The sequence below is a fragment of the Thermobia domestica genome, chromosome 4 (assembly GCF_964235325.1).
Source record: "Thermobia domestica chromosome 4, izTheDome1.hap1.1, whole genome shotgun sequence".
In the NCBI taxonomy this organism is placed as follows: domain Eukaryota; kingdom Metazoa; phylum Arthropoda; class Insecta; order Zygentoma; family Lepismatidae; genus Thermobia; species Thermobia domestica.
The window spans coordinates 258,117,868-258,130,332 of record NC_137457.1 but is presented as its reverse complement, the minus strand read 5'-3'; the positions used below and the strand labels follow the sequence as shown (position 1 = coordinate 258,130,332).

At 35.6% G+C, this 12,465-nt stretch overlaps 1 protein-coding gene across 3 annotated transcripts in view; it reads right to left on the bottom strand.

The window, feature by feature from the left end:
• The window catches only part of shn (zinc finger protein schnurri), a 472,944-nt gene that overhangs the window by 147,791 nt on the left and 312,688 nt on the right, over nt 1–12,465 (bottom strand). The window contains exon 1 of one of the 3 annotated variants that reach the window (XM_081755808.1): nt 9,965–10,518. The exons of 1 other annotated variant lie outside the window; for it this stretch is intronic. In XM_081755808.1, coding sequence (XP_081611934.1) covers nt 9,965–10,022 — 58 coding nt within the window. In that variant the 5' untranslated portion in view covers nt 10,023–10,518. Of the gene's footprint in view, nt 1–9,964; nt 10,519–12,465 lie in introns of those variants that run through there. One more of the 3 variants, XM_081755806.1, reaches the window with a different exon arrangement.

The window sequence follows — 12,465 nt, the reverse complement described above, 5'->3', positions numbered from 1 at the left end:
CTCATTTCTTCCTTTTACATCACACAATTCCCCTCCTTGTCCTGAACAAGAATAAGAAAAGACAATTGAAAAAAAAAACCGCAATTTTATCAAAACACGGCTCTACTGATTTTGTTCACAATTCGTAAAGTATTGCACAGAAGCGCTTGAAGGATTATTTTCATGGGAAACCGATATACAAGCGAAATCGCGAATATATACATCTAGATGCACATGATACTTCCTGTAAAACAAGTATTATTGAAACGCATTGCATACTTTATTAACTACAGATAATGTACTAAATACTGTGGTAGATTGAGATGTTTTGACATGAATTACGAATCACTGAACCCCTTTCAAAAATCCGAGGAGGGGCAATTCCCCCTTGCACCCGCTGTGGGCGCCCATAGTATTGCACAATTGTCTCTCAGAGTCCCTCCCTCATGCCCGATGGATACGGTGATTTAATGGTAAAGCGCTCACCTCTGATTTGGTAAGGAGTTTATCGTACACGGTTGGATACCAGGCCATGTGAGTCTGCGGTGAACATCATCATAATATCTGTGGGTTTTCTCAAGATTCTCGCGTTTCCTCCCACACTCTCACCCTACCAATTATTTCAGGAATCATTCAGTTTCATTAATCGTCTGTCTCCTTTAAGTTATAGAGCATCAGCGTGGGATATTATGTTAAACATTTAATTTCATTTATTTCGGGGATTCCTCTCGTTTCTCTAGTACTTAACGTGAGTGTCATTGATGTACAAGATCCTGGGTTTGATATCCGGTGGGAGTGCATCACGACTAGAGTGGTTCAGATCCCTCGGACTGATGCTTTGAACTGGAGGTCTTTTCTTATATAGCCTCAATGCCACATAAGACAATTCAACACATTAATCTTATTAAGATCATCTCAGCGGGAATGCAATCGACGTATCCAAAATCCTGAACCCACTATGTACACGGTGAGCCATAAGACACTTTTGACACACACACACACAAATTATAAATCAAATACAAAACAATAAAATTATTACAATTTGTATCAAAACATTACGTTAGGCTGTGTAAATCAAGTGTTCAAAGCAGTGTTCGAAGTGGAAAAAAAGCAGAGGCGGTATATTTTATGATTTTGACAACATACCGGCTATTTAAATATTGTCTTGATCACTGAAAAACCAGAGATGATACGTCTTCACTACTGAAAAACCCGATGTGGTATGGCATACAATAGCATACCGTCTCACTTCGATTACTGGTTCAAAGTGTCCATTGTTTTTAATACACAAATTACATTTCTTTACGCGAAGAACATTTTACTCTCCTAATGTTGAGAGGGATATATAATTACATTATTCCCCCGATAGGAAAGGTCATTAAACTGAGATTTTGGTAACTGTCACGCATGTAACCATTACTTTTGACATATGAACACACGACCATCCTTTGATAAGTTTTTCTTCACAGTAAAATGTAACAAGGTTTACATCCTTTATAAACTTACTTTCTACAACGTACTATTCACGAACAGCGGTGACGTTAGCTTTTTTATTATTATTAAGGAGCGGAGACATTTTTCGGTGGACAGCAGCTACAGTTTGGGTACCAAAAAAGGATAGCTTTATATTATTTAGATTAAAATACATGAAGCATGGAGGGAGAATTAGTGCCCCGGAGTTGCCTGCCCCTCTTGCCCTGTCGTCGTCATTGTTCACGAATCACGCCATAAAGCATTATTTACGTCAATCAGTTAGTTACTGCTGTTCCTATCAACTGGAAACAGTAACCGCTAGTGTTATGCGACTTATGGTCTACGTTATATCCTGGCATGTTATACAATCTTGCTATTTGTAATGTTGGTTATAGCAAGACAAGGGGCACAATGAGACCTCCTCATACTAACAAGCGGTAGCCCTAAACGTCTCAGTGTGTCACGTTAATTCCTAATAGATGTTGCTACTTGCGCTATCACTTGCCTGCCTGACGCTAATACATGTTGCTACATGCCAGACTTATGTATAACGAAGTCCTTGAAGAACAACATAAAAATATGGTATGGAGTTTGGATGGTTAGTGGGCGAACGATTTTAATCTTAGTGCACAGCACGCCGAAGGCTTAGGAGCAACAACTATTATTACTAATAAAAGAAACTCAAAGAGACACGAAACGTTTATTAAAAAAACACTAACGGACAACTTTTAAGACCACTTCCGATTTGTTCAATGTTGCAAGTTGCTGACCAGGAAATCTCTTACTTTACATAATAATTTTCTGTGGTACCAACAACGTTGTTAATCTAGCAGTCATGCCAATGCTTCACCGCGCATTAGTAGGACAAAATATGTATGGAAAGATGTATATTTGGAATCAGCGTGTGAAATATGACACTACAGCAATGAAGGATGTTTCAATCCAAACTCCGAAGACAACGCAAGGTCGTTTCTCGTACTTCAGACAGGTGTAGCGGCCGCTCGTTCTAAAATATATATATTCATTCACTCGCGAAGTTTGGTACGAGAATTCATTTTCCACTCTACACGATTCCAAGGATAGTAATTTATTCATAAGTTGATTTGGTAGAGTACTATGTTAATATCAGGTGACTTTTTTCTGTTTAACTTTTCAAGTATAATATACAACTCAAGATCAAATAACTTCATAATATTAAAAATGCAAGGAACGTTATTTGTTATCACTAGAGACCGGATGTTAGGCAAAATGCCTATTCTGTAACATTAAAGATATGATCAAAAATAACATTTTAAAGTTTATATAGGGGGTTATACCTTCGATTTAAGCCAATTTTATTTTGCCTATTTTGACCTTTACTGCCTAAATAATTGCTTTAATGCCTAATGTTGCCTATTTTATGCATTTTCTTCAAAATAATCCTTCACTCCGAAAATATATAATTTATATAACAAATAATACATACATATATACGTATATTAGGTGTTTATAAACACAAGCACGTGGTACGTTACAATATATACACAGGATGAACTTCAAAGATGTGCACATCCGAGGTTATTAATGCTATCAAAAAAAGACAAAAAAGTTATCTTGTAGTTTGTCGAATTCCGTGCTGTGTGCGAGTGATAGTGTTGCCTACTTGGAATCGAAAATCGAATCTTGAGAATTGGAATGGAACAGACAGATGTACACATACACTGGGAGGTGATTTGTGACATCAAAAGATGACAAAAAGTCCTGTTGTATGTGGAATTTGCGTCGTGTACGAGTGACAGGGATGCCAACTTGGAATCGAAAATCGAATCCTGACAATTGGAGAGGAACAGATAGATGTGCACATACGTTGGGAGGTGATTCGTGACGTGAAAAGAAGAGAAAAAGTCCTCTTGAATGTCACGAATCACCTCCCAAAATACGTGCACACTTTTATGTCTCGCTCCAATTGTCAGGATTCGATTTTCGATTCCAAGTTGGTCCCCCTGTCACTCGTATACGACGCGGAATTCCATAACATGCAAGAGGACTTTTTGTATTCTTTTGATGTCACGAATCACCTCCCGAAGTATGTGCACATCTTCCAGGTTCGCCCAGTATATATGGAATCCATAACAAGCTTCGTTTTTATATAGGCCCTATACAATAAAAGAAGATATTGACAAAGAAGTATGTTTCTATATTCGTTGAGCAATATTTATGATTTGAATCTATTTTTTAATGATATTGAGTATTTATCTTCATTATTTCGAGCTACATTTTAGTGCCTATTTTACTGCCTATTTTTTAAATTTTTAGTGCCTATTTGCCTGCTTATTTTCTAGGTTTTTAGTGCCTAAACATCCGGTCTCTAGTTATTACTCTCATAAAACTCGTATAAAGACTCTTGCCATCAAATTATCTACAATATAGAACATATGTGCCTGCTATTTGATTTTCTTTTCTTTCTTTCAAATCAGTTCGTTTTTGCTGAATCATCGGATTTGGCCAATGACGAGGAGCTTCAGAAAAAGTAAAATTTTCTCCAATGATGTCCCTCTACTTCCCTTACCCAAAACCATAGAGACTGTTTTCTCTGTGCTAAAACTAGTGTTGCCCAGTAGATGAAACTCGAAACAAGAAAGTATCTTTTAAAATTCGAGACGAAACGAGACGAGATTACAAATTTTGCGAGTCTCGTGTGTAAGACTAGCAAACCTTTCAAGTCTTACCCGGGTTAGTCCTGTTTTAGTGTAAGATAATGCATAGTATAGAACTATTAATTTAAAAAATGACCGCATGAACACAATGAGGAACATTTTATTAACATTTAAAGATACGGAAGTCATTACACAATTTGCTCCAATAATAAATATGGTTTAAGGTTGATTTAAAGGGACAAGTTTTGCCCATAGATGGCAGGCACTATAGTCTTCGTATCTCTCCCATGTATTTTTTACCTTTCACGAAAATTCACGATTTCTCTTACAAATTTCAACCTAGAGATTTCAAATTTTTAGAAAAGAAACTTTATCATCTATCGAAGGCAATAATCCGTGCCGATTTTTTATTTAGGATTTTCTTCATTGTTGAAATGGTTTGATTGTTGAAATGGTTATCTAAATCTTTAACAATGGATCTGTTTCAACAATAAAGAAAATTCTAAATAAAAAATCAACACGGATTGTTCCCTTTGATAGGTTATGAAGTTCCTTTTCTAAAAATTTGAAGTCTCTAGTTTGAATTTTGTAAGAGAAATTGTAAATTTTCGTGAAAGGTAAAAAATACATGGGAGAGATACGAAGATTGTAGTGACATCTATCAGCAAAACTTGTCCCTTTACACTAACCTTAAACTGCAGTTCTCACACACCTTTTGTGGACATCTTGTGACACACAAAAATTATGATAACTTCTATTTATTGATATTTAAAAAAAATCAGAGGATTGTTTTTCTGTTTATATTTAAGTTGTTATTCTTGGATTGGTATTTGATACGTGTCTGATGAAGGCAATACTACATTGCTGAAACTGTTACATCAATATATATTTGGTTCTTTAATCAGTTTTATTTTATTAATACTCTGAAATATTTCCAAAGTTATAATAAACAAGATAGAAGGATACATTTTGTACATAAATTTACAAAACAAGACAATAGTATTCTGGGGGGGGGGGGCAACTGCTGATGCTATTCTATTTATTATATTATAAACGTATTATTTTGGCTGCTCAGGGGGCGGGACACTCTCAGAGCTCGGGGGGGGGGGGGGCAGTGCCCTCCCAAAAACAGGTCTGAAAGAAACACTGGTTACAACCTGTAAAGAATTCCGTATAGAACTAAAACTAACCTGCAAGTCATGAATATAAACTTAAATTGGATTTAAAATTAACAGAAATTGCTTAATGCTGGACAATCATTATTAGACTATATTTAAATAACTAGATTAGATTTTTTAATTGAGACCTTTATTTCACTAGTACATTGAAAAGAGGTTGGGAAATGACACTAGCTGAAGTACTTTTAGATGGCATTCTTAAATCCAACTAAGCAATATGCTGTATGAATTTTAGATAGTATGCATTGTGATGCATTACACAATAAATGAAATATGAAAACTCTCAGTAAACAATAAGTGAACAGCTCAGCATAACGCGTCATCTGCACCAGAAATTCGCGTAAACGTAACACTTGACATAATATATAATAGGCCTATTACTACTGTTGGAAAAGCAAGCAAGGGGGCGTAGGGTAAATAGCTTTCGTCATATACGCTAAAACAGTGCTGTCCAAGAGTCAAGCGTTCTTCCGCGATGGGGAACACATGACTAAGGTATATGGATGTTATGAACGTTACCAGGCAACAACTACTACTACCACAACAATAATAGTAATAAAATGTAATAAACTTATTCGCTTTAACTTCTGGAATCATCATTATTAACGGAAAACAAATATAGGCTCATGTGTCAGATGTGAAAAATGAAGATGAGGTATTTAAAAAATATATCTTTGTCTTGAATTATGAACGATATGAGCAAACTGTAATTTCGGAAGGCGTTACGAAAGAATGCCAAGGACGCCACATTGAGCAGAAGTGCATCAAGGGGTATGATTAAAAAAAAAAAAATCTGAGAGAGACGACATCTGACATAAGATATGGTGGCAGAAGACACAAGGGAGGGGAGGAAAACTAGAGTTGATGGGCAATGCAATTAAAAGATACGATATTTCTTGAGAAAGAAGGGTATTCTAAGATACATGATATCTAGGTAAGACCCCCCGAAAGCAGAAAGGTACTACGCGCCAACATGCAAATTTCTCAGATCATAAAAAGGAATGAGACACTAATTAATTCCGATTCTTTCTTTCTTCTAGAATTCAGTTGTCACTGCAGACCTTCCATATTGTCTCCTGCCACTTGTCTCCTTTCTGCACAACATTAAACATGAAGTAGGTAGTCAGGATATGCACTTAGTTGGAAATCAAGGAAAGTGGCGCTTAGCACCTTTCTCCTTTCTTGGGGGCGAAAGATAAGAAAGAAAAAAAAAACTACAATTAAATTGAAACGGATAACTGCTAATTTAAGGACAAAGGGGAAGACCGCATGCAGTTTATGAAATATTCTTACTTTGAGGCACGAGCAAATATTATTATTATTATTATTATTATTATTATTATTATTATTATTATTATTATTATTATTATTATTAATAATAATAATAATAATAATAATATTAATATAGTGCGGGAATCTGAACCACCTTAATTCAAATTCCAGGGCTCTCTCACGGGAAATCAAACCCGGAACCCCACGCACAAAGCGTGCGCACTAGCCATCAGATTACTGCTGAAGATCATTAAACCAAGAATAATAGTGTTTACTCCAGGGGCGAATCCAGGACGAACTTCTCGGGGGGCGGTGGGTTGTAATACTGCTACTTAAAGCTACTTTTAAGAGCTCCTAACTCTGGGATGGATTTTATTTATATATAAAATAAGAAAGTTTCCTCTTCTGGGGGTAATCCACCCCTGGATTCGTCCCTGGTTTACTCTATAAAACTAAATTAACAGTTTTCGGTACTGTATAGCAATGATGCCAAATTATCACAATCGATGTATAAAGAGGTGAGTACAGGGAAGTTATGAGTGGAAAATAATAATAGGTCTAATAATAATTAAATCTCTTCGCGCTTAAATGTTTTGACACAGATAATTCACATATTTCAACACCAAACTTATTAAACTATTTGGAAAGAGAAATAGCTTAGCACAATATATGAACAGCTTAGCATATATTATGTTTGTTATAGAAGATTGTGCGTAGCACATAAAAATGTGAACATGCATTAGGTCAATAGATAAAATGTACCTAAATGTTATTACATGTAGATTACAGTAATTAATTTGTAAACTTCTGCCAACAGTGTAACTTTATTCATCCCCATTAACTTATTTATGGGGAAGGGGGTTTTATTCCAAAAAATATTAAGTGAGGACAGTGGCGGCGATTGGACGTTAAAAGTGGGGGTTGGTAAGATATGATCTGAATATTTGTTTATCAATCTTAGTCTCCGTGGTTGTTTCCAACACTTTGACGAGAGGTTATATAACTAATAGGGTACTATCTTTTTCAATTAAAATACCATATATATATCGCATTTTATATTTTATTAAGTGAATTGACAAGAGCAACGCAAGTAGGTACTAGCCCAAGGAAAGTGTAAGAAGAAATTTGATTCCTTGTTCATGAATATCTTAAAATTCTGTCTGGAAAATTGTGTGATCAGATTATTTAATAACAAATTTGCAAAACAAATAAACAGAAGAGTAATATTAATCATAGTAATGAATAAGGCTTGGTTTATAGAAGTTATATTGAAAATGGGGATTAATGAACAACTTACATTTAATGGTATGTGTGGAATTAAAAATATATGTTATTACTCTTAGAAAATGAAAGACAGTAAATACTACACGCATATGCTACGGCATTTCTTTTGCTCCTCTAATCGCCATCCCTGTTGAGTGAGAGGAATTCCTCCTTGTTCCTCCATGATTTCTCACCCAGTTGTACAGAAGACTGCATTCTTTGTGCCAAAGAACACTGTCTACCATACTAATAAAGGACGGAAATGAAGTGTAGGGAGGAGGAATAGATAATTACATTATGGATATATGATACAATGATTCTTTCCGTAAAGTGCTACATACTTGTTTTTATTTTAAATACATATATAATAGGTTCCATTTTTACAACTGTTTTCTGTTAATTAAAATAGCATTAGATAAATAGGTTATTGCTCCCAGCTCCCACAAATTCTAATTCTTCCTTAATTCCACTCCCTTCCAACTGGCTCTGGACCTCACACAAAATAACTAAGGCCCGGATTTTTATGTTTTTACATATTTTTTCCTTTGTATGTACGCTGGTGAAAATATGAAATGTTCGCAAATTACGAAGTAAGAAGCCATATAAACCAAAATCACGTTACATATTTTTACATATTTTGAAGTCTGTTACATATTTTCCGTCTACTGTACATATTTTTAAATAAATTCAGTTTTCTGGCTCCTTTTCGCTAATTTTCTTTAAATAATACGCAAATAAAAATAGGCCTATATATGTAATAATAACACAAAAAGTACTTTATTTAAATATGTGTATTTTTCTCTCTCACTTTGTTCAACCGATTTGCATTGAGGGAAAGCTAGGTTAAACCAAATCGTACACTCTACAATATGCAAAAAAAAAAAAAAAAAAACCGTCGTCAGTTACCGCTTCCAATCCTGAAAAAAAATCTGTTTTCTTATATATAAATAAAGAAAACAATATAAGGATTTTTGTGCTTATCGCCTTTGCAAGCAGACGCCACTCGGGTGTGCCGACAAAACAAACTAAAACGCATACAGTTGGCTGGCTTTCTCACCTTTTTTGTATGTGCAACCTCTACGGAAACACAAGAAACTCAACATTGTGCAGGGAGAAACAGGTGCGAAAATTGCCCGAAAGTTCCAGTCAGTTTTGAAGAGGAATCCAAGATACCTAACATTGAGGACTGCATGCAGGATATTGGATGGAGAAGAAACGGAGGCACCTGAGGAAATCAGTCCTGGAAAATGTCATTTGCTGAAGTTCGCGCCTGTCACTTCCTGCGACGTGGAAAGGTCTTTCTCAGCCTATAAAAGGATCCTGACTGACCAACGACTCTCTTTAGCTCCTGAACAATTGGAAAAGTATGTAGTGGTTCATTGAGCATCAGCAAAGTAAGCGCTTTTTTTTCTAAGATTTTTTCATCATATACAATAATGTTGTTTTCATTTTTTCTGAGACAATTTCATTTGTTACTAGTAAAAGCTTGAAGTATCTGTGGCAAGTTAGAGATTTTTTCGAATACCATCATATAAAATACTTAGTGGTTCATGGTGTGCTCCGAAAGTAAGCGCTCGTTATTTTAAATATTTTTTTCTCTTTTGATATTCAATCATGTGATTTTCATTTCTCCACGAGACAATTTTATTTGTTCTTAGTGAAAATTTGAACGTATCAGTGACAAGTTAGTGACAAAGTTTTTCCATTGCGTAAAAGTATTTAGTGGTTCATTGTTCGTCCCAAAAGTAAGTGCCTTTTGTTTAAATAAATATTTTTTTTTTGTGTTTATATGTTCAATAATGTGATTTTTTAACTTCTTTATACATATTTTCATTTGTTTCTTCTGAAAATTTGTACGTATCTGTAGGAAGTTATTTACACTTGTTAAGCTTTTATTACATAAATATGTTACAGTATATTAATTAGCTAAGAAAATAGCACAGACACAAAATAAACACGAAAAAATATTTTTACATATTTTCATATTTTAAACATATTTCTTACATATTTCATTGATTTTTGCTACATATTTATGTACATATTTCGGTAGTTTGGACTACATAAAAATCCGGGCCTTAAAAATAACAACAATCATGAATCGTCATCAGTATAAAAGCTTCCCAGCCCAGGTGGCAGCACTAAAAAAATTACAGAAACACTTACGTGCTGGTGATGCTAGACCCCAATATGTACAGAATCTGGTAGCCGCTGTAACCATCATGTGTGAAACAACATTGTCACTCTATATGCCTCTCATTCATTAAAAATAAACCACCACTTGAAACTAATCAACACCATAAGCGCGGAAAAGTTAAAAAAGAAAAACAACAGAAAAAGGTTAAACACGTCTCATAGTCTGCCTTGTTTACTGCTGGTTACACTTTACACTACTAACAACAAGCTGCTTGGTTTGCACTGCACCTCCTACGTCCCTTTCCCCCCCCCTCTCTCTCTCTCTCTGTTCACTTCAGAGCTGGAATATACGCACCGCTCACATCAGCCAGCAGAAGGGGAAGACAATACAGCATTCCCCTACACACACACACATTTAACAACGAATAGATAGAGATACTCCATTCCACACATACACACCAACTCAGCGATATACAAAGTCCCTCGTGTTAACCTTGCTCTTCCACAGGATTTTCAACTCATACTCTTTAAATTATCTGATTATAGCAATACGGAAATAAAGAGCTTTAGGAAACAATTATTTTTGAGCCCTTTACACACCTGCGAGTTCACTTAAGTTTTTAAAGAGCTTAGGTCGATAAACATTCTAAGTTTTTTTCCTTCCTGTTCTTTTTACTTTCGATCGACAATAGGAGAAAAAAATGTATGGTGATGGTTTAAAAAAATGAATTCGATATTTCAATGGATTTACATGTTTCATGACCCCCTACAAGCCGATAAAGTATTTTTGAATGTCCGTTCGTTCTCACAATGTATGCACACTGTTCAACGTACCCAAACTTATGGGGCCTTATGTAAAATCGTTCTGACGCGTGATTAGTGCCATACTAAAGAGTTCGACTAACATGTTTCGTGCATTAGTCAGGAATTTAGTATGAGGCTAATCATACGTCAAAACGACTCAGTATAAGGCTCAAGGTTTCTTTTTGTAAGACTCTCCATGAGGGATTCGAAACTTTCTTTCTATTCTCCAGTAAAGGGTAATTTACTGAAGAGCGAATATTAATAACTGCTATTAAAAATAAAAATAAAAGAAAAAAAACAGCTCGAATAATTTTGTTTATATTTCATATATTATGCTGAGGACTTATATGAAAGTAAGGATAGACCACACGGCCTAGATGTTGAAGTATAAAATGAAGTAGGCGAGAAAGATAGAGAGTTTAGTATTCTTCGAGGTGAATTTCAAAAAGCTATATCCGAGATTAGGAATGGAAAGGCAACCGAGATAGATAATATACCAATCGAATTCATTAACAATATGGAAGATAAGGGCAAGAAAGAATTGTTCCGACTTTGCAATAAGATACACATGTATATGAAAGAGGAGAGTGACCAAAAGACTTCTTCACGACGATCACGATACCGATGGCTACGAAATCGAACTCAAAGAGATATGAGGATTATCTATTAGTTTAATATCTCATGAAGCAAAAATTTTGTTTTCAATTCTAAACAAAAGGTTGTATGGAAGAACAAATATAACAGTTGAGGAAGAACAGTTTGGCTTCTGGAGAAGTAAGGGCACAAGAGATGCAATTAGATTATTAAGAGTAATCGGTGAAAGGTTTATAGAAAACGAGAAAGAGGTGTATGTGGTATTTATTGATCTAGAACAGGCTTTTGACCACGTGAATTGGGGATTGCTGTTGGAAATTCTGAAGAAGGTTAGATTGGAATAGAAACATAAAAGATTCATAAGGAACTTACACATGAACCCACCAGTAAATGTTAGAATAAGGGAAGAAATAACAGAGGAGAGTGCAATTGGAAGGGGAGTTCGATAGGGATGCTGTCTTTCGATAACATTAGATTTTATCAACAACCTTACACATGGTACAAGTAATTTCAATGGGAAAATTCCAGAAGTAACTTAGTAGTTTACTCTTAGGACTGAGTTCTTTGCCTGTCACTACTGTTTTATATATCAAGTTTGCTGTCTTCTCCTTGCTCTATGTGTGTAGCTTACTGTGTGGCGGACTGGCGGACCACGTCTCATATAGCCTCGCTGCTGAAAGGGACGCTAAACTCAAAACCACAAATCTCGATAAGGTGAAACAAAATGAAGAACATTTATGAACGTTTCTCAAGTAGCAAGAAAGCTTACGGCCAGTTGGCGCGTGATTGGATTTTGGCTTTCTACGCTTGCACTTGAGACGAACGCTTTCATACAATCTGCCTTTTGTTCTACTTGCAAGCGATGCTTTAAATCCTTCGAAGAGCGTCATAGCATCAGTGGCCGTTCATTGGCTATTGACTTACGTCCAGCGCAAAACGCTTGCCTAAAGTTTCAATGAAACACTGAATGCAAGGTTGCCCCAATGTAACTTCGTTACTGGAATCCAACTTGCTTGCACGCTTTTCCAATCAAGCTGGATGCAAACTTGGCCGACTTGCAATGCAAGCTTACAGCAAGCGGCTTGCAAGCTGTCTCTGCTATTAGTATTTAAAGATGCGAAAGTTATTGCACA